General features: G+C 39.0%; 1 protein-coding gene across 2 annotated transcripts; it reads left to right on the top strand.

Moving 5' to 3' along the window:
- Positions 1–966: 966 nt before the first annotated feature.
- On the top strand, positions 967–18176 carry slc43a3b (solute carrier family 43 member 3b). 2 transcript variants are annotated; one of them, XM_051860424.1, is made up of 13 exons: positions 967–1113; positions 6822–7058; positions 7135–7264; positions 8886–8932; positions 9017–9093; positions 9809–9901; positions 9993–10132; positions 10427–10557; positions 12734–12877; positions 13040–13147; positions 13556–13742; positions 14395–14518; positions 16665–18176. In XM_051860424.1, the coding sequence occupies exons 2-13, from the start codon at positions 6872–6874 to the stop codon at positions 16764–16766; spliced, it is 1470 nt and encodes a 489-aa protein (XP_051716384.1). In that variant the 5' UTR covers positions 967–1113; positions 6822–6871; the 3' UTR covers positions 16767–18176. The 2 variants fall into 2 exon arrangements, with proteins under 2 accessions (XP_051716384.1, XP_051716383.1); XM_051860423.1 differs by lacking the exon at positions 967–1113 and adding an exon at positions 6595–6725.
- The last annotated feature ends 4964 nt before the right edge of the window (positions 18177–23140 follow it).

Genomic DNA, 23140 nt, shown 5'->3' with positions numbered 1-23140 from the left:
TCACGGAGCGTTTCATTTCTGAAATGTTTTAGTTTTAGTTCTATAGGCTGCTTGTTCCAGAACATTCAGAGAACATTCAAAAGTAACGTTCCCACAATGTTTGAAGAATGATAAAATGGAACATTCTCTTAACGTTCACACAACCAAGAAAAAACATTTTTAGACAATTTTAAAAACTGGACATTTTGAACATTCAGAAATAATGTTTTATAACTTAATGGAAACATTAGCAAAACGTTCTTAGAACATATTTTTGTTATCTGAGCAATAGCATAGCTTATTTTTATTATTATTATTATTATTATTTTAATGTTTTAGTGTTATCAAGATGTGAGGAATATAATGTATGGTATTACCATCAGATACTGTGTTTGTTTTTGTGCAGCTGTCTGTCATGTTTGGAGTTTATTGTTTGTCAGTAAAACACAATCATCAATATCAGCTCACAGTGAATAGATGACACGATGAAAAAATGAAATGAATAAAAGAGAGAAATAACAGTTTATTATGAGAACTGATGCACTTTCACTAAAGGACAAGAGAGGGCGCCAAATACATTACTCTGCAATCGACACAATAATTTACATATAATGATAACAATAATAGTAATAATAATAATAACAATAATAGTAATAATAATAATAATAATAATAATAATAATAATAATAATAATTAGAAGAAGAAGAATATTAAGAACCGTTCATTTTAATAGTCTAATCTCGAGACTGGAAGTTGTAATTCAACATATAAACAATCGGTTTGTCAACATAAACTATCCAAAAAGAACCGACATTTATTTGGATTATAACTGCGATTCAGTCACATATATTTATTCAAAATGAAACTATAATTCAGTTTTGTGTATTATTCAAAACTTGAGCAGACTGACACGCCAAGCTCAATCATTTTACAATCAAAGTGATGGTGTTGAAAGGCGCTAGTGTTATCGGGCTGTGTCATGTGATTAAACGAGAGTAAACCGGGTTATCTGAGACCAGAGTCATCTGTTTTATTCTGATCGTGTTTTCTTAGAGAAATGAATCTGTTGATGTGCTAAAGCCTCGACTGTGTGTGTTTTCCAGCAGCATCTCTGTCAGGATTCACTCATGACCGGTGAGTCCTTCATTCATTCTCTTTCACAAACACACACAGGACACACCTGAAGATGATCAGATGATGATACTGCACCTCGAGAAACACTCAGTGTCTGTAGACAGCGAACATGTGTTGGGTTGACAGAAACTGTACCGATAGCAGTTAGCAGTGGATATTGATTCATTTCATTGCATTTCTGTGTTAGTATCCTGTTGACTGCTGTTATACCAGCTGGTAATATAAAAACAGCGAACAAAACAGAAAGGTATTATCATTTATGTAGTTATATGTATAAACATATGTAGGCTAGCCAGCATGAATTATTCTGTTTCTGCTATCATGATATCCATGTGCTGGGTCAAAATCACCATGAAGTGCCTTTGAGACTTCACAGTTTCCAGAATAAAAAGCTGAAAGTTTCCATTTAACTTCATATTTGTAGTATTAAGGAGACATTAGGCTGTTAGAAATGCATGTTGGAAATGCAATATGTCCTGTCATGGTCAAAAAACACATTTTCATTGCATAATGATTGTAAAATATCTAAAGATATTTAGTCCCTGTCTCAACAATACATTTGAGTTAATAGGAAAAAACCTTTTGATAATAATGAAATTACTGCAAAATGTTTGTTTCCCTATAAAATATGTGATAGTTGCACTTTCTTTTCTAAATAACATCTAACAACAAATATATCTGGCCAAACTTTCAAACAATACTAACTGGCTTTTATAAAGAAATCACATAGAAGGTTTTGCTAACTTGTTAAAATAATTTGTTTATTTTCATAAAAGATGACAAGATGGACAACAAGATGACAGGGTGGACAAAGGCTTTAATGGGTGAAGAGATCAGGAACATCAGAGAAACAACAGGAACAACAAGAAACCCTTAACCAAATATAGATATGTTTTCTACATCACCGTCATTCCTCTTCCACATGCATTCAAACATGGATCAGTCTGTAGAGAGCGCCTGTTCAGAGCTTGTGGTTCTGAGTTTCTGCCAGTCATGGTACCAGCTGATGTCCTCCAGAACCTGACCAAAACAACCTGTTTGTGCCATTGCGGTGCAAACACTTGACTTTCACACTGTGCCCTTCCACATATTTGTTGATGACTATATCATTTGATATAAATATAAGACAAAAATCCATACGGGACATTTTTTGCCTTCATATCTTGAATTTTAGGTGCATTTTAACTGATCCGGCCCACATCTGGTCCGTGTGTAATCCACATCTGCATCACACAGTGAGTCGTTGTTTGCATCATGTTCATCACTAAGCCACTGCGTGCAATGTAAGATGGCGTACAGGTCTGTCTGGGCCGGGGCGGGGTGCGTTAAATACGTTAATAATTTCAACCTGTTATTTTTTCCATAATTATTCGCACCAAATTAACACATTAAATCGACAGCCCTAGTGAAAACATTATCAGAATGTGGCAAAAACTATGCACATGTCCTCCCTGTTATGAAAGGCTAGGTGACAGGGTGGACAGTGACAGGGTGGACAGTGACAGGGTGGACAGTGACAGGGTGGACACTTTTGGCTAAATTTAGCATTTAATGAACACATGGTGTACCTTCGGTTAGAAAAGTGATTCATTGTTGAAGCTGACTGTATACTATTTAAAATATATATTTTGAATTTCTGAAGTTTTTATATTAATATTTCACTATGGCAGGGTGGATATTTTAAGCTTGACAACATCCAACTACAAACACAATATGATGAAGATGAGGAAATATAAGTGTATTCTTGGTGAATTGCAGCAGATGTTTTAACCTCCATTGAAGAGAGCACAAACGGGGAGGGGAATTCACTGAGTACGTCAGCGGGTTTCTTAACGGCATCCTAACGGGTTACATCACGCAGTGAGTCGCTGCCTTGTGATGTTCGTCAGAGAGCGACTGTGTGCAGTGTGAGACGGCTTACAGGCCGGGGCCGGCTGCGGTAAATGCATTAAAATGGCGTACAGGTCTGGGCCGGGGCGGGCTGTGTTAAATGCATTAATCATTTCAACCTGTTAGTTTGCCTTAAAGGGGCAGTTACCACATAATGACAGGGTGGACAGCAATTTCAGGGACATGTACAAAATATTTAATATTATTGTGAAAATAGAATATTAAATGAACAAATTGTGAGGACAGTAAGAATATTTAAAAATGATTTTTTGTAATTTTGTGTAATTTAACCACTTTTTACACTCACTGAAGTTAGCTGATCAGTGTGTGGGACATGCCAAAATCACATACATCCAATCAAAGAAAATGGTATAAAATGATAAAAACACATTTCAAGGAACTTATCAGTGTACTTATATGTGTGTAAATTTTTGGTCATTTATCATTATTAAACCTCAGAATTTAATTATTTTGCATTATGTTCATGACTGAGTGATTCTGATGAGGACACCAGCGGCACTTATAGTGATTTTGACCGTGATCGTAAGTTAGAATCAAAGCTTTATTGGTCATGACTGCCAACATTTACAATATAATGAACTGAAACGGTACATGAAATAAATAAGCAAATAAATATATGAAGTCAGGGTGAAATAACAGTAAAAAGGATACAATGGATTTAAGCACTAGATGTGTTACGGGATCCGTCTCTGTGTCACAGTTGACAGATTTTCCTTCACAAGAAATACAGAAGTGTATATTTAGGATTGCAGATGATGACACACAGTGTAATGAAACACACTTCTGTTTGAAAACTCTGTGGTGTAATTTCAAAAGTCAGCAGAAAATCTACAAAAAAAAGAAAGAAAAGAAAACAGACAAAACTGTGATCCAGCTTTAGTAGCTGAAATGAAAGGCTACAGTATCTGAGCACAGAAAAGTGTATAAATCGAACAGATCTGGACACAGAAGAGTCAGTAAAACAGCTCTGCACCGCGGTCACATTCGTCGTCTGGACTCTGAGATGTTTCAGCTCTTTAAGCTGGATTTAGGGAAAGTGAGGGTTGCCCTTTTTGAGGAAGTAATAGTCAGATATCTTATGATGTTTCTAAAAGATGACAAATAAAACTGCTGACACGTCTGACCACATGATCGTTGTACATGGCAACATACATATTTAATGTTTTGCATAGAAATGATGTTTTATTAACAAAATTCGTGAGGAGCATGTTCAAATGATCTACCCCATCAGCATGAGAGGAGGCCTATAAATACGTAGTCGACTCACCTATGTTCCTCAACAGTTTTTCTGCATCCCTCCACCGCCCCGTCTCCTCACCCTCGCCTGGATACTGTCCTAATCAGAGATATGAGGGGGTTCTCTGGGTCCGGGCCACATTCCCTGCCCTGGACAGCTCTCCAAATACACATTCTTCATTACATTCACATCTAATCATTTGTAAGTGTGAACTTGTGAAAATACATTTATTTACGTCGGTACAAACATCCATGCTTTAAATCTGTGAACTTTACTGGAAACTAAAATGAGATTTGAAACTGAGAATTATTTTTTTTCCCCTTTTCTCTTGTTCCTTTTTGCCAAGAATAGACAATGGCACTGGTTTTTTTTTTTTTTCTGGATCTATTCATTAACTAAAAAACTCAAAATGCAGTTTAAACATACAGTGACTGATATATGTCAGGATTATGTGTTTGTTTCTGTCATTCTAAGTTGAGCTAGCTTCCCAGTCTGTGTCAGTTTCATCTGTTCACCTGGTGTTCGTTAATTATCTCATTAGTTCCCTCGTTTTCTCTGATATATATTCTCCCTGTCCTTTGTCCTGTCTCGTCAGTGTTTGCTTGGAACCACAGGAGGAAAATATCAATCTTATTGTCCTACGATAGTTCAAATTTGAAATAGTCATGTGCTGTGACCCCTCAAAATGTAATGACATTTATGAAATATGAATTTATGATATTCTGATTAAGGTATATGGAAAATATATGGAAACCACTGACAGATGAAGTGAATAACACTGATCATCTCTTCATCACGGCACCTGTTAGTGGGTGGATATATTAGGCAGCAAGTGAACATTTTGTCCTCAAAGTTGATGTGTTAGAAGCAGGAAAAATGGGCAAGCGTAAGGATTTGAGCGAGTTTGACAAGGGCCAAACTGTGATGGCTAGAAGACTGGGTCAGAGCATCTCCAAAACTGCAGCTCTTGTGGGGTGTTCCCGGTCTGCAGTGGTCAGTGTCTATCAAAAGTGCTCCAAGGAAGGAACAGTGGTGAACCGGCGACAGGGTCATGGTCCGATCCAACAGACGAGCTACTGTAGCTCAAATTGCTCAATAAGTTAATGCTGGTCCTGATAGAAAGGTGTCAGAATACACACGTATGGGGCTGCATAGCTGCAGACCAGTCAGGGTGCTCTTGCTGACCCCTGTTCACCGCCGAAAGCTCCAACAGTGGACACGTGTGCATCAGAACTGGACCACGGAGCAATGGAAGAAGGTGGCCTGGTCTGATGAATCACGTTCTCATCGGGTGCCATCCACGTGATGTAAAAATGGTTCAGGAATGGTTTGAGGAGCACAACAAGTTTGAGGTGTTGACTCGGCCTCCAAATTCTCCAGATCTCAATCCAATCGAGTATCTGTGGGATGTGCTGAACAAACAAGTCTGATCCATGGAGGCTCCACCTCACAACTTACAGGACTTAAAGAATCTGCTGCTAACATCTACAGATACCACAGCACACCTTCAGGGGTCTAGAGGAGTCCATGCCTCGACGGGTCAGGGCTGTTTTAGGCAGCAACACAATATTAGAAAGGTGGTCATAATGTTATGCCTGATCGGTGTGCGTATATAGTTACTTCCTATTTGATGACCACATGACATTTTTCAAAACCATTTGAAACCAACACTACAAAAAATACATTTCTGAGAAGGAGTTGATCCGTCGAGCTCTCTGTTGTGATTGGTGTGGGGTCAGGCACTTCTGAGGAGGTTGACGTCGACGGTCACACTGAAGAGGGAATCTGTGGTGGTCTTGTGATCATGACTGTGAAAGTGCGTTTAAGAGTTATTTTATTTTGAACACTGTTGCATCACTGAATGCCACAGACTGTAGGGGAAGCCTCAGAAATATTGTGTCCTGTGCCAATCACACATCTAAGTTCTAAGGGAAACACCAAGAAGTCATAAGGTATCGCAGTCACGATCCGTTGTGCTGAATGACCAGAGACCAGCTTGCATTGAGGTGTGGATCAGTGCATTTATCAGTCCTAACATTTCAAGCATTCAGTCTTGATTTGTGGCATTTTTGCTCAAAGCCCGCCTCATGATGTGGAATGTAAGCTTGAGGAGTCCAAGACAGAAGTACATACAGATATTTCAGTATCAGTAGTTCATTCCTTCAGTTCAACTGTAAAGGTCATTCAGCAGCACACAGATTCCACAAAAACATGTTTTAGAATTATATTTATTCACAGTACTGGCTGGACGTGCAATAGGGCTCATCTGGTCACATCAGAAATGTTCAATGTAGAAGTCAACAGGCACTTCTGTCACTGAACGCTCACAAACACTAGCTTTCTGCCTCTGAGAGAGGAGGGATTTGTACAGATGGGAGGGAAAAGCGACTCAGAGGTCCATATAAAGAGCCAGAGAGTGAGTGAGGGAGGGAGAAGTGTGTGTGTGTGTGTGTCTGTGTGTGCGGTGAGTTGAACTGAACAAAGTGCATTCATGTCTCCTGTTATTGTGCATGCAACATTTTTACTGTTTGGATTGATTTCTTTTGTGTTTGTTTTCAAGGACACTGGCGAAGCTCCAAGGCTGTTTGAAAGAGCAGAGAAGCAGGCGAGATGTTGGACTGCAAGGGTGGTGGGCCGAGGGTTCGGTCCTGGCTTACTTTGATCTCAGGGTTGCTGGAGTGTCTGGGGTTCGCAGGGGCCGTTTTCGGCTGGGCAACGCTGGTGTTTGTGCTGAAGACCGAAGGCTACTTCAGCAGTCTGTGTGTAAACGCCACCATCAACGGAACCGCTGTTGAAGGTCAGTTGTAAATACACTTGTGTGTGTGTGTGTGACGTGTGTGTGCAGTGCGGTTAACTCTGGCGTTGTGTGCTAGATTGCAGTAGACAGGATGAGCAGTTCTCCCTCATCTTCACCATCGCATCCTTCATGAACAACTTCCTCACGCTGCCAAACGGCTTCCTGTTTGACCACTTCGGGACCACCGTTGCTAGGCTGCTGGGAATGTGAGTGTATCCGTATGTTTTCCCACTATCTGCTTGTTTAGGCCTCCAAAGCAATTAAGAGAGAAGTGAATAAGAGAGAGAGTGTGAGGAGAGAGAGATGAAGCGAGGAGGGGGATTTGGCAGGACACAAGGGATCTGTGGCGCATTGAGAAATGTGGATGCTTTCAGTCTTCAAAGAGATGAACGAACTGATGAAATATAGTGACCAGTAAACCAATGTGGACACGAGTCCAGTCACACCTGAACGTCACTGCGTTAGATAACGGAATATAAAAACATTTGCTGCTCAAGAAGCATTTATGATTATTATCAATGTTGAAAACACTTGTGTACAATATTTTTTCAGGATTATTTGATGAATACTTTTGATCAATTTAATGTGTCCTTGATGAATAAAAGTATTAATTTCTTTCCAAAAAAAAACCCCTCTTACTGCCCCCAAACTTTTGAACGGTAGTGATAATGATACGAAAGTTTTAGATTTCAGATAAATGCTGCTCTTTTAAACTTTCTATTCATCAGATAATCCTGGAAAAAAATTTGTACACAACTATTTTCAACATTGATAATAATCATAAATGTTTCTTGAGCAGCAAATCATGATATTAGAATGATTTCTGAAGGATCATGTGACACTGAAGACTGGAGTAATGCCAGCACAGAAATAAATTGCATTTTAAAATATATTCAAATAGACAACAGTTATTTTAAATTGAAAAAATATTGTATTTTAGATCAAATAAATTCAGAAGAGACTTCTTTTAAAAACATTAAAAAAATCTAATCGGTAATGTGTGTGTGTGTGTGTGTGTGTGTGTGTGTATATATATATATAGTTTATATATATAATTAATGTTTTTGTCTCTTCTGCTCTCCAAGGCTGCATTTCTTTGATCAAAAATCCAGTAAAAATTGTGAAATATTATTCCAGTGTAAATCAGCTGTTTTCTATGTGAATATATAGTAAAGTGTAATTTATTCCTGTGATCAAAGCTGAATTTTCAGCATCATTACTCCAGTCTTCAGTGTAACATGATCCTTCAGAAATCATTCTAACATGATGATTTGATGATCAAGAAACATTTATGATTATTATCAATGTTGAAAACAGTTCATATTTTTGTGGAAACTGTCATACATTTTATTTTTCAGGATTCTTTCATGAATAGAACAACATTTATTTAAAATAGAATTGTAAAAGTCTTCACTGTCATTTTGATCAATTTATTGGATACTTTTATCCTTGCTAAATAAAACATTTATCCCCGGTTTAGTCTAATCCCAGTCTAAAATGCATGTTTGAGTTTTAACTGAAAGCAGCATATCTTAAAAGATGTCAGAGCCAGTGTTTTGTCAATTTGTTTTTTCTAAGGCACGTTTATAAAAGATACTTAAAGAGCTACTTAGTCCTTAAGCCCTGTCTGTGAAACTAGGCTTTAGTGTCTTGAAAAAACAGAACTGACCCCAAGCTTATCACTTGTATATGTGTGTCTGAAGTGTCCAAATATTTTTGTAGTCACTTCCTATCTCAGCCTGTAATAACACGATCCACATGTTTACACACAGACAGAGCAGAGAAAACATCTGTCTGACACACTCTCATATTCTCTTTGCTTTACAGATCGGTTTACACTGCAGGAATGTTGTTAATAGCCTTTTCCACTCCAGGTAAACAGTGTTTTTATATTTACTCGACCTTTAGTATATTGATGGAGTTGAGTGTGTTTGTTTAAGCACTTTTCCCTCCCTCAGCGAGCTCCATCCTGCTCTTCCCGGCTCTGTCCTTCATCGCTGTGGGAGGAATTCTGTTCCTGGTCACCAACATTCAGGTACTGGACATTTCAGAGCCCCTTCTGATGGCTAATATCAAATGTGTGAGCTGCGTCGGTTCATGTGATTTGTTAACCGTGTCTTATGTGGAATGACTGTCAGGTCTGGAGGTTGCTGGTTTGTTTAATACAGTACAATCTCTTTGCAAAGCCGGGGGATTGGGGAAGGACTTTGGTGTTGTGGATGTTGGAGTCCGTCCATCTAGAGCACATCCATCTCTTTTATTTCAAAAGGGCAAGAAACAGTCAAGTCAGCTTTATTTCTATAGATCGCTTCAAAGCCACTTTACAGCAAGGCTGTAACCATGCCGTAACCAGAATGGCATGGTTAAAGAAATTAAATAATTAAAGGATTAAAATGGATTTAAGGGAATAAAGAAGAAATAAGAATGGTAAAAGAAGTCATAGGCCATTTCCAAGTACTGGGGAAGACTCAGTGTCTATGGTGGTTACGGTCCTGCTTCAGTCATAAACAGGAAAATAATCAAGAAGAATCAATAATGCAAAGTTTATCAAATATGAGACAAATTAAAATTCTGCTGTAAAACAGCTTTTAAAAGATCATGTCTTTATCATTAAGGTTTTCTTTTGTTTTGTGTAAGTGCGTTCAAATCAAGAATATCACTGAATATTAAGTGTCTGTTTCATATTTTCCATTATATGTTTAAAATAAACTATAAACACACATAATGTGTATTGTTGGATCTGTCTCCAGGTGGGGAATCTCTTCGGCGCTCACCGCTCCACCATAATCACTCTGTATAATGGAGCCTTCGACTCTTCCTCTGCGGTTTTCCTCGTCATCAAGGTACGAGGCAAACAAAACCCCTTACATCAAATGATAATGTAAAGATGAGACTGCTGGTGATTGTTAGAAAGGTCATATGTCTGTCTTTCAGCTGCTGTTTGAGGATGGCGTGTCTCTGCGAGTGTCTTTCCTCTTCCTGGCCTGCTGCAGTGTCATTCATCTGTTCCGCACGTTTGTGCTGATGCCTCGTACTCACATCCCGTATCCGCTGCCGGAGAACTACAGCTACGGGTAAACAACACCTTCAGACACATGCTGAGAGGCTCAAATCCACAACTGCAGCTACATGTCAAACTGCTCCACTTTTATATCTTTATATTAGCTGTAAATAACACAAGAGCTTCGCCTGCAGGAAAACATCAAGCTCCAGATGTCTCCGATGTTTCAGATTATCTACTCAGTTTTGTTGGGGTTTTTCTCAGAATACTAGTACTTGTTCTGCACAGATTACTTTATGTTGTCTATACAGTGTATGTTTCCTCCCACAATGCTTTGCCTGTGACTGTTTCTTGTTTACATCAATAGGGTGAACTGTGGAGTAACTCGGGATTATGACGTTGCAAAGACTGAAAATAAGAACATCCAGACTTCTGAGTCTGAGGAGGAAAGGCCATTTAAAGAGACTTCTGTCCCAGGCCAAAACACAGTCATAACAGGTAGGCAAGTGTTCAGCACTACACTCAGCTGGTTTTGTAGTACATGTGTCATTTCTGCTATAAAGATCACCACAGAAATAACCCAGCCAATATTAGCACAAATCAATGTACATAAAAACTACAATGTAACATAATTAAAAATGTCTGTAATTGTTACAGTCAAAGTGATTTATGGTGAAAATAGTAAAAAGATGTTCCCAGAAGTGCCTGTGGGACACATCATATATGAATGATTATATTTTATGTAATTAATTTTGTTTCTGGACAGGCCACTAATGATGAACTCTGGTTCATCATGTGTTTTTTTTTTTTTGTTTTGTTTTACCATCTGTATTATCATGGTGGTTATCAGTACATTTTAATGTTAAAAGCAGATTTTGGTATTCATTCAAGAAGATTGGTATAGTAGCGATATATATGATTACATGTTATAAATATAGCTGCAAGCAGCGATACGGGGTCACGCACTGAAGCACCACACAATCACCACACACACATCACACTGAACACTCAAAGGGTCCTGTCACACACCTGGCACAATGCTGCGCGATTCAGGTGTTTTTTGCTAGTTTCAGCCCGACACAGTCATCATTTTCACGTCCTGCGTCATGTTGTTTAAATAGCAAATGCATTTGCGTCCATCTGTTCGCCCATGGGTGTGCTGGTCTGAAAATGTGGTGTGTTCAAGTGCATTGTTGGCATGTTGCTATTTTGAGGAACTGAAAACGACTGCGCCTGAGACTCTGATGAGATGAGACTCTGGTTGGTTTATTGCACATTACAAAACAAAACACACCCATTACTCATTAAGAGAATAGGTAACACCCTTTTAGACCAGGCGCGCTTAACCGTCGTTAAACTAGCAAAAGTGGATTCAGACACGCCCTAAGTGCACCTGCGCCGTGTGCTTTAGACCATGAGCTTAGATCGGCCCAAAGACTCTACAATGTGAATCTCAAAAGCCCAAAACACTATTAAGATTTTGTATATAATTGTGTCAGGATTCACTAGAAATAATAGGACCCAAGCGCAGAGATGATTTATTTACAATAAAGGGAACAGCGTGCTGAACAGTCCACAAACAGTCCCACAACTGAGGTCTAGACAGGAGATTTAGCAGCAGTCACTGGAGAATCAGGCAGAACAGGACACAAACACACACAGACACACACAAACACACACAAACACACACAGACACACACAGACACACACAAACACACACAGACACACACAGACACACAACACAACAGGGGAGAAACAAGACACAAGGACAAAACCACTCTAACATTAGTATGGGCTATTGTTTGGGACATAATTACACCACATGTTATGTTTAATAAGTTCAGATTAGATCATTTTCAGAAAGAAGCAGTGTCTGGAACGGAAGCAGCTTTTGAGCTGTTTCCGGCCACAGTACCTCCTGCGGTCTGGACATGTCCCGTACGGGAGTCAAAAAACTGGTTTTCATTTACTTCACTGGATTTTTTTACATTTTTCTTTCACTTGCCCAACCGGACAAGTAGCCTGATTTAAAACGTCAATAACAAATAAAATAAAATAAAAAAATAACTAGGGAATCGCCAAAACGCAAGAATGATTCTGATTTTATTTCATCCAGTGTAAGTAGCGACTGATAGTGGATAATAATAGGCTATATAATGTATAATGTACTGACAGTAACAAGGTGGCGCTGTTGAGGCTCGCGCTCTCGAGGAGAAATGGAAACAAATGAGTTAAGTTGACATAATGAGTCATCTGATGTCTCTTTGTTGTGCCTTGATCATTTCAATGCTGTTAATCATTGTCAAAATCTTCAGCACTGAAGATAGTCCAAGATGGACTGAAACATTTGCTTTTGTTCTGTTTGTTCAGTCACATTTCTGTTAGTGCATTTTGATATTCTGTTATTTATGTAAATCTTCAGTAAAATTAGGACCTTGAACTTTGCATCTGTTTGGTGTGCGGATTCCCCGTTTCTACTTATTTTGTTGTTGTTGTCATGAACAGTGTTTACTAGTAGAACCAGTTTCTGTGCCGTTCAGATCCTCAGCTGGACACATTATTATCTTCTCTGCTGTTCTGATGATGTGTTCCTTCCCCTAATACTTCTCAGGCTTGATTGTGAAGTATATCATGTGAAGTGTGTTAACACTATGAACGTTTGTGTTTTTGTCAGAGCGTAGTTTCAAGAGCTGTCTCCTGTCCTGGTTCTTCTTCTGGCATCTGCTGTGGCTTTCTGTGATGCAGCTGAGACACTACCTGTTCATCGGGACCTTAAACCCGATGCTGAATCATCTGTCCGCTGGAGACCCAGGCCTCGGTATACACACACATACTGTTTTATCCTCATGTCCAGCTATTTATGTGCAGGTGAATCGCTGCGTTTCAGCAGTATGTGTAGATATAGACGTGCCAACAGGCTGCATCATGTGTGCGTCGTGAGCTTGAACTCTGTCAACAGTCTTCTTGTTTTTGCTTACAGTCAGTAGATATACAAATGCGTTTGCGTTCACCCAGCTGTGTGGGATCCTGTGCGCGCCCTGGAACGGCCTCATCATGGACCGCCACAAGAGAAAGCAGCGGGAACCAGGTCAACACACATTTCCTCATTTTCTTTCTCAGTATTCAGTGTACATGTGAAAACATGTTATTTTATGAAACGCACTCTCTTGTCTAAAAAGACCACTTATTAAATTAAAGTTCTGAAACAAACTTCTGCTGTCAGCAGGACACGTTTAAGGGATACCCAAAAATAAACATGAACAAAAAACAAAACATGCATGCACTTTGCAGAAGAACATTGTTTTGGTTTGGGCTCTGCATGACTGTGCGGATGAATAAAAACACCATCATCTCCGCTTTTTACAACATTTCAAATTACCATGACAGAAATATAGTCAAACTCAACTTTCACTGACTCTGCTTCTCTTTAACATCTCATCTTGTGAACACGACCCTCAAACCACAGCCTGTTCTCTTCCCTTTCTCTGCTGTACAGGTCAAAGTGAGCGAGAAGCAGACCTGAAGGCAGCGATATTGTCTCTGTCGCTGACGGCGCTGCAGTGTGTGCTGTTCTCAGTGTGTGCCGCCACCCCCATCCTTCCCCTGCAGTACCTCACATTCATCCTACAAGTGCTCAACAGATCATTCCTCTACGGAGGAAACGCGGCCTTCATCAGCGTGGCGTGAGTCACCGCAGGACAGTTCAGATAAACATGAAAAACATTTAATCACCCTCATGGTGTTCCAGACCTGTATGACAAAAGGAAAAACTTGGATCATACAGGTTTGGAATTGGATTGAGGGTGAGTAAATCACAACAGATCATTTCAGATGTATATTACCCTTGTGAAAAAGAAGTACACTTTTATAAAAGAGCACTTATTACAGAAATAATATACTTTAAAATAATATACTTAAGTGTGAACTGAAGGTAATGTTTTCAGAAACTTAATTGCATATTATTTACAATTAATTATATATGAAAAATGTATTATAGTAATTTATATTATGTGCAATTTAATGCAATTAAATGCAATTTTTTGACAAAAGGTTATTAAATGTACTTTAAGGTAAAACTTTTAATTTGACGTTATTACAAAGTGCACTTTTTTAAAAATGTACTTAAGTGTGTTCAGAGGTCATAAAAGTGTGCTCTCTGCCTTTTATTTCATTAATGTCATATCATCTGCACATTCAGTTTTTTTAAAATATACTTTTCAGATTTGAAGTACACTACAAGTGCACATTCTGTGTAATTAAGCACACTTCTGTGCATCCATAAGTAAAAGAACAGAGAGTTGGTATTGGCAGTTTGTGTACATGAATGTTTTGCAGGTTTCCGTCGGAGCATTTTGGAAAGCTGTTTGGAACGGTGATGGCTCTGTCAGCCGTGATCTCGCTGCTCCAGTATCCCTGCTTCGCCCTCATTAAAGGACCGCTGGATGGAGACCCTCTTTACGTAAGCTTCTGTTTTTCAGTGCGTCTCACCCACAGATGTTCACATCATCTCACGCAGGGCTCGACATTAAGCCTTGTTGTGCGCTTGTCCAAGTAAAAAAGTTGCTTGTCTGGAAAAAAACAGGAAAATATCATTTATTCTGAAGCAATATTCTCATCAGCTGACATTTAAATCTGCATATTTACCCTGACAGAGATTTTTTCCTAATCGTATTAAATGTACTTCATCTTTCATTTTAAATTCTTAAATTTGATCAATAAATTCAATTACAACAATAATGGTGCATTAAAGTCATGTCGAAAAGATCATATTTACGAGTTGAACGCACATGAACACCTCCACAAAGTCGTAAATACCAGTGGGAACTAAAGGGCTGTTACCAATCAGATTAAATCATTTACATTGAAAAATACCAACTGCATTAAATAATGAGATTGTTTTAAACATTTTTTGAAAATACAAATATGAAATGGTGGGGGAAAAATGATAAACATGAAACTAAACTGCCAGTAGGTGGCAGCAAGTGACCGTCTTAATGAGTGAGTCATTGAGTCATTCATTCAAACAATTCATTCAAATGGCTGATTCATTCAAGAATGATGCAATTGTTTATGAATGGGTCATTGAATCTTTGACTCAACCAGTTCGTTCAAAACGCTGAATCATTCAGTAATAACACGTGGTTGAGTGTTTCTGTGAGATTACGCTATGGTTCTCCTGCGATCTTTGGAACTATTTTCGCTGCTGAAATGGAACAAAAACAGTCAACATTGCATCTAAAATCTAATATTAACTACTTGTTTATTGAACTTTCGTATGAAATCAGTGTCACGTTTTCAATTGCGATGGTATTCAGGAAGTCGTATGATGTTGCTCAACTGTATCATATATAAAAACTGCACATTTTTAATTTTACCGCAGTATGTTTACCGAGTTTGTTTGTGCGTGCTGCACTCATTTGATTCGATTCCTCCTCGAGAGTGCGAGCCTCAACAGCGCCACCTTGTTACCGTCAGTACATTATACATTATATATTATTATTCACTATCAATCGCCACTTACACTACATGTAATAAAATCAGTCATTCTTGTGTTTTGGTGATTCCCTAGTTATTTTTTTTGTTATTGACGTTTTAATCAGGCTACTTGTCCGGTCGGGTGAGGGTTAAGGTTAGGGTTGTCCCAGACGAGCGTTGATGTCCAGACCCATTTCACAGGCAAAGGAGATCTATTAATAGTATTGTATGAAGCACAGAAGACACTTTCAAACCTTAATGCTTCCCTTGAAACGTTTTGTTCCCACATTAGCTAATCACGTCAGCCAAACATTTCTTAGGAAGGAAGAGGTGGGAGTCAGCTTCTAAATAAGATACAGATTCCTGGTTACAAGCAATTCAATGCCCAGTTTTCCTCATTGTTAATTGTGTAAATGACAGATGAATGCCTCTTGACTCTTGAGCTGTTGATCTTTTGAAAATCTTCAGTCAGCATCTGTTTGGCAGATATAGATTCTGCATATTTGAGATTTTGAAACTGTTCAAGTTTCATCAGGTCAAACAGATGGAAACACAAGAACTGTATATTTAAACAGACTCTATTCTTCTTTTCTCCATCTTCATCTGTCTTCAGTGTGCGATGTTGCTGTTTGAGCATGAAAAAGGCAGGAGTTCTTCTCTATATCAGTGTCAGTGTTTCTGAACTCCTGAAACGCCTCCATCTTGAGTTTTCTTCACAATATTCCTCATTTAAATAATTCATACGCAGAATAAAGGGGCGGGGCCTGGTTGAGTTAGTTAGTGGTGTGTTGAAACTGGCGGTTATGGTAAGGGGCGGGACATTTCCCAAACACCAATCACAACACACTGCTCCAGCCGACCAATCAGAGCACATTGTGCTTTTCAGAAGGAGGGGCTTCATAGAGACAGGAAGTAAACAGAGCGTTACTGACAGACTGGGAAGAGAGGAGCTGCAACAATGGAGAATATGAGGAAAATAATCAACATTCAAGCAGGAAAACCTGTTCTAGTAGAGCACAAAAACACAATAAAGGGCATAATAGGTCCTCTTTAAAGCATTTCTGCCATTTAAAAAAGCTCTTGTTTCAGATCAATAGAGTTGACTGAACTGTACTGATTGATTTTTCCAGGTGAACGTCGGTCTGACCGTTCTGAGTCTCCTGGCCTTCATCAACCCTCTGTATGTTTACCTGCACTGCCGGCGTCAGGCAGCCCAGAGATCCTCAACATAAGCGCTCCAGGCAAAGGGAATGTCAACCTGACCTCTGACCTTTAAAACTGGTTTCTGTTACTTGTTAGTTTTTCTATACAAAACCTAACAAAAAAGTATAGTGGAAAGAAATATGTTACTAACCTCAGTGGCCTGTCCTGCAGAGGTCGACTCTTGACCTGTGATGTTATCTGTGCTGATCACAGCAGGAAATGAGCGCTCCTTACTAACTCCCTCAGGTATATTATTGTTGGATCTTGCAGTGCGATCATGCACGTTCACACGCATGCGTGTAAGAATATTATACACTGTAAGAAAACAATCTGTGAAAAGATACTGGTAATTTTCTGCCAGGCTGACATTTACTTTAACCCTTAAACAGTGTGATGTGTAATTCAAAATAGGGGTAAAACACCTGTGAAAAACAGAAATTTCTTTTATAATAACATCCTAACTAATAAAAACATGTTTTAAGAATGTTCTACTAACATTCCTATTAAGTTCTAAAAACAAATCCTTGAATGTTCAAAACATCAATTTTTTTAAAAACCTCTTTTCTTGGTTGTGTGAACGTTAAGTAAACATTCCATTGTATCATTCCTCAAACATTATGTGAACGTTACTCTTGAGTGTTCTCTGAACGTTCTGAAACAAGTAGCAACATTTAACAAAAGTTAAACGAACGTCCAACTATAACGTGTCAGGAAAAAAGTTTAATCAACGATGTTTTTGTGCCAACTTTTTGAGAAAATTATTAAAGACCAGATAACATTGAACAAATGTTCTATTAAAGTCCAGTACTCTGTTAGCACATATTATTAGTCTTGCAATTTGTCGGGGTAATCTTTACTCAAAATCTGTACATTTTCTTCCGCTCTGGAATGGCGTTCCTTCTCTGATGACGTCAGTTTGACAGTTGGGTTGAATCTTCTTAGCCACTCCCCCTAACCGTCAGAATTAAACCCCGCCCCCTTTTTAATATTCTGTTTCACTTGGAATGCCTGTCAGTTGCAAATTCCAGTTCATGGGGACTTTAACGTTACTGGAAGAACGTTTGTTCATAACTTTGAGAGAACCTTGCCAGAACGTTCTGAGAACGTTCTTTGTTAGCTGGGATAGAACAATGTGACCTATTTATGTTGTTTGTTTAAAAAATTATAAGGACTATAAATAGACAGATCATAAAGCTAGTGATAATCATAAAGGGAACGCCATGAAAATGTTTATATGACATGGATATTTTGGCTAAACGGGAGAAATATCTGCAGATGAATGTCTGACAGGTACATGTTTGTTGTAACTGAACTCCTCATGAGATTTCCGGAGTTGGCTGTGGGAGCCTCTGCTGGACACTGTGTGAATCACATCCTCCTCTCACGGAGCTCTGTTCAAATATATCAGTATTACTCCAAATAAAGGGAATTTTTGTGTATTGGTTGTCTGTGTCAGTGATTGCTGCCCAGCTAACAAAAATATGTTTTGCTAACATTTCTATTAAACGTTACTTTTGAATGTTCTCTAAACGTTTCACAAAAAACATGTTCCATGAATTAACACTCTTGATGTTTTTACATTATTAAAGACCAGATAACTTTGAATGAACCTTTTATTAACGTTACTAGAACCTTGAGAGAACCTTGCCAGAACGTTAGCTAAACTTCTGAGAATGTTTCCTGTCAGCTGGGTCTGAACTTGAAACATTTTTTCTATTTGGTTGTGGAAGTGTTCTTGAGGTGCCAACAGCCAATCAGTGTTCTTGTGACATTATTGACTAGTCACATGTCATTTATGGATCAGGTGATTGGGTCCACAAAAAAAAAAAAAAAAAACCCTACCTGAACTGATCACACATGAAGATGGGCTTTGACAGTGGTTCTGTATAAAGGGCCTGTTACAGATGACCAAAAGCTAATTTGACAACTGAATTAAATTAAAGTGAAGAAAAATACAGATTAAATAGGCCAGACATGCCATAAAAAGCTTTGTAAATCAAACTCTAACTCCATGTGGTTTAAAGCTTGTCTCCCCAGTGTTCACCAGCAGATGGCGCACTATGTGCTGTTTTTCTGAAAAGCTCTGCACCCATTTACACATATCATGTCAGGAATGTCTTCAGCAGGTGGTGTTTGAAGTAGCAGATGAATGTCCATGAGGTCAACATGATAATGTTTACAATTATTGTGATCTGTTTTAATTTAGAGATCAGCTTATTCCAAGTGTTTCTCAGCCTTTCTGACTCAAGGGTCCCTCGTGTTTGAAGGCCTCAGCTATGATTGTACATCTTTATTTTAGTATTATTTTAGCATTGTGATAAAGATTGTGTTCATATAACTAATATTGAACTTTTTTTGTGGCCCTCTGGTTGTATCCTCTACATAAAATACAGTCAGACTCGAGGTGAAGAAACAGGAGGCATGGCACAGTGTTCGTTGATTTAGTGTTGAACAGTTTTCAATGTTCTCAACATTTCCAAAATAGCTCTTGTTTGCTCTAATATCAGACTCATCTGAGGCTGGGCTTTCATTAAGGTTGTTATTGATTTGTTCTCAGTGTGACGATCTTCGTCATTCGACATCTTTCATCTCCCTGAGGAGAGTGTGATTAAACGGACCCTGTAAAAAGATTAGTCATCTATATCTGTTCTTACGAGAGGAGCTGTGGTGTCGGGCCATGTTGAAAAATAATGTGGCGCAAAAGACCGGAATCACCAAAAAATGATTCTCCTCTTAATACACCAACAATACTGGATGATACATATACACTATCATTCAGAATTTTAGGTCATTAAAAAATCATTAGAATACATTAAATTGATCAAAAATTACAGTAAAGACATTTATAATATTAGAAAAGATTCCATTTCAAATAAATGCTGTTCATTCAAACTTTATATTCATCAAAGAATCCTGAAAAATAAAATGTATGACGGTTTCCACAGAAATATGAACTGTTTTCAACATTGATAATAATCATAAATGTTTCTTGAGCATCAAATCATCATATTAGAATGATTTCTGAAGGATCATGTGACTGAAGACTGGAGTAATGATGCTGAAAATTCAGCTTTGATCACAGGAATAAATTACACTTTACTATATATTCACATAGAAAACAGCTGTTTTACATTGGAATTTTTCTTCATCTTCCTCTCTGAACATCCACTCAGTGTGATAACTGGGAGATGACACGGTCTGACAGTGCCACTAAAATTACTAATGAATAAAAAAGACACGCAGAAATAGATAGACGAGGGCGGCTGTGTAAAATGACTGAGTGAAAGTTAGTCAGTGAGATGAATGTGACAGAAAGATGGGAAGGCTCTAATAATCACTATAAATGGAAGTGCCAGGATTTAAGGAAGCACAACAAAAACATCAGCTAAAATGAGTGTGTTGACAGATGTTAGACTGGAAAGATGAAGTGAAAAGTACAAAAGCGAGAGAATTTGGCTTTTAGGAGAGTTTTTAAGTAATGACATTTTGCATATTTAATGATGTCTGAGAGCCATCATCATCATCATCACTCTTTGCAAATTCACCTAGTCTTGCCTTTATACCAGGGGTGTCCAGTCTCAGTCCTGGAGGGCCGCTGTCCTGCAGAGTTCAGCTCCAACTCGCCTCAACACACCTGTTTCAGTATGCCTAGTAAGACCTGGATTAGCTGATTTAGGTGTGTTTAATTGGGGTTGGATCTGAACTCTGCAGGACAGTGGCCCTCCAGGAGCAGGATTGAACACCCCTGCTTTATACTGTCCCAAAAGGCCCAGACACGGCAAACTGACATCAAAGAACTAGGCAGACTGTGTTCTCACCTCATGTCACCTGTGTCTAGGCCAAAAAGTTGCGCTTGAACACACCACAAAGACTACAGCCAACGGCCAACTAGCACATATATCAGGGGTTCTTAACTCTGGCTTTCGAGATCGACTTTCCTGCACAGTTTATCTCCAGCCCTGATCAAACTCACCTGCCTGTCGCTTTCTAGTAGGACCTGGAGACCTTGATTAGGTTTGATTAGGGTTGGAGCTGAACTCTGCAGGAAACTGGATCTCAAAGGCCAGAGTTGAGGATGACACACACTCTGTGCTTGTGTGAGAGGAAATCACTCTCCATAGCAGCAGTCTATTCATCATTCCGAAGGGAAAGCGGAAGAGATTTGTCCAATTAGTTCAAATGTTGCAGAACACACTGCAAAACTACAGACAGATGTCCAGTTACAGCCTGACACTGGCCAATGGTGGACCGCAGCTTGGTCTTTACATTTGCATTTATAGATTCGGTAGATAATTTTATGCAAAATGACTTTTCAGGTCATGTCTGTTCCTTGGGAATCAAACCCATGACCTTGACATTAGCACCAGCTGAGCTGCAGGGGTGTCCAGTCCACCTTCCAGGAGAGTTTAGCTCCAGTCCTATTTAAACACAGGATCACGATAAATCTCTGGGCAGGTGTGCTGGTAAGTGGTCCTCCAGGAGCAGGATTGGACATCCCTGAACTACAGGAAGCCTTGTCATTTTCTGTCATTTTCTGTCACTTCCCATTGTGGAGTTTTCAGCCAGTAGTTTAGCACAGATGTTGATCACTGAATCCTGATTTTGGACACCACAGGCTTCACCCTGGAACTTTTGTTATGTTACAAACCGGTCTGGGTCTCATGTTTGTGTTTGTCATGATTAGTTCATGTGTGTTGTTCTGGCCTGCCATTTCTACAGACTGGTAGAGCTTGTTTTTGTGTAACGGAGGCCAGCTATTAAGAAAAGTTGGAAATCCTGCTCGGAGTAGAACCGGAGGGGTTAATTTGGCACAGTATTTCCTGTTCATCTTCTTCTTTCTTATTGATCTTCATTATCTGACAATGGTTTTCCTGCTTTTAGGGTCTTGGGTTTCTACTCTGTTGCTGATGGTTTGAGCCTTTGTGTTTTTCCCGTTTCCCATGTGATCCTTCCACACTCATTTAGCTTGTTGTCTACCATGCCTAGGATGAAGTTTCCATGTTGTGGACAGATTATTGCTAGTTTTTCATTGATATGAGTCATATCAGGGCCTGAATCTGTTCAGTTCATCTACTGTTAGGCATCTGCAATTTTAAAGATAACTTTCCGTTGTGAGAAATCAGCGGACTTGTCTCAGATCTGCAGGTGTTCTCTTAACATGTCGCAGATGTAAGTACACCTCTCTGAAAAGGAGGAAATGACTCATTCTGTTCTCCGTATCTCGTTCGTAGTTGTGCTGTAAGCCTTGGTTTATCAGTGTCTCAATCACAGTCATTGTGTTTCTTCAGTAGCCTGTCGCCACTGCTCATCTTCACCCCATTCTGTAGCTCAGCCATCCCACAGAACTGACATTTTTTGGCTTGAAGTCTTTGTTTCCTAGGAAGAATTTGGTGTCTTTTGCTTTCAATCTGTAGCCTGGCATTTGAAGGATCACTGCCTAATCACAATTTACAAAGATCTGGGAGATAAACCAGGGATAAAACAACAACAACATTGCTCTGCCAGCAGCATTTACCATCAACTGTATCTTGTTCTCTCTCTTACACACATCCTCTCCGTCTCTCTCTATCCTGCATCATTCATTCTGCGTCATAATTGAGATATGACAGGGACAGCCTCTGTATAAAAATAGAGATGTATGAATGAATAGGCGGCAGATAGACAGATGATGGAGGCAGTAAAAAGGGAATGAAGGTAAATATTAGTCAGGGAGACAAAGATGACAGGGTGATGATAAGGTTCTGCTCATCTCTATTATAGGAAGTGCAGGGATCGTAGGAGTAACGCAAAGCCACAGATTTCGAAAACGTAGAGACAAAAACAGGTCAGATAGCTAATTATAGAGGTAAACAGAGTGGATACAACAGGTGGGAGAGCATTCTGATGTGAGGATCTGATGGACAAATTTCTGTTTAATCATAGGTATAAAGACACGACATCACATTTTTGGACTTTTCAGAAAATTAACAGCACGTAAATAAAATACCATTAAAGTACTCTGGTATGACATGAAGACTCCAGCCCATCTTTCTAGAAAACGTTCTACACGGAGTGGGTCATACCCTGATGGGCGCGGCCATGTCGATGACCAGAGATTGAGTTACTGCTACAAATAATAGCAACAATATTGAGTTTACCATATATAGAGCTTTAAAAAATCATTGTGTTTAATCCAACAATGTCCATTATTATATTTAGTATGAGATGGAAACATGGCTGAAAAAGAAGACAATTAAAGATAAAAAACAGCTTACTTTTAAAGTGGTAGCAGTTGTTATATAAACCATGCATCCAGGCGATAGGTGTCAGTATGGAGTCCAAAACCACTGCTACCATTGGGATGAATAAAAGCCAGAGTAACTTAAGCTAAAAACTTACTGGCTGTATCCAAACATCCCCCCGC

This window comes from Ctenopharyngodon idella, chromosome 14 (genome assembly GCF_019924925.1).
Source record: "Ctenopharyngodon idella isolate HZGC_01 chromosome 14, HZGC01, whole genome shotgun sequence".
NCBI classification, from domain to species: Eukaryota; Metazoa; Chordata; class Actinopteri; order Cypriniformes; family Xenocyprididae; genus Ctenopharyngodon; species Ctenopharyngodon idella.
The sequence above is the reverse complement of the archived record's forward strand: the minus strand, read 5'-3'. Positions and strand labels throughout refer to the sequence as shown.

Excerpts from the sequence above, each read along its gene's own strand:
- slc43a3b (XM_051860424.1), top strand. The coding sequence starts at position 6,872 with ATGTTGGACTGCAAGGGTGGTGGGCCGAGGGTTCGGTCCTGGCTTACT. Across the intron at positions 10,558-12,733 it reads CCAAAACACAGTCATAACAG|AGCGTAGTTTCAAGAGCTGT; the intron begins GTAGGCAAGTGT and ends TGTTTTTGTCAG. Across the intron at positions 14,519-16,664 it reads TGGATGGAGACCCTCTTTAC|GTGAACGTCGGTCTGACCGT; the intron begins GTAAGCTTCTGT and ends TGATTTTTCCAG.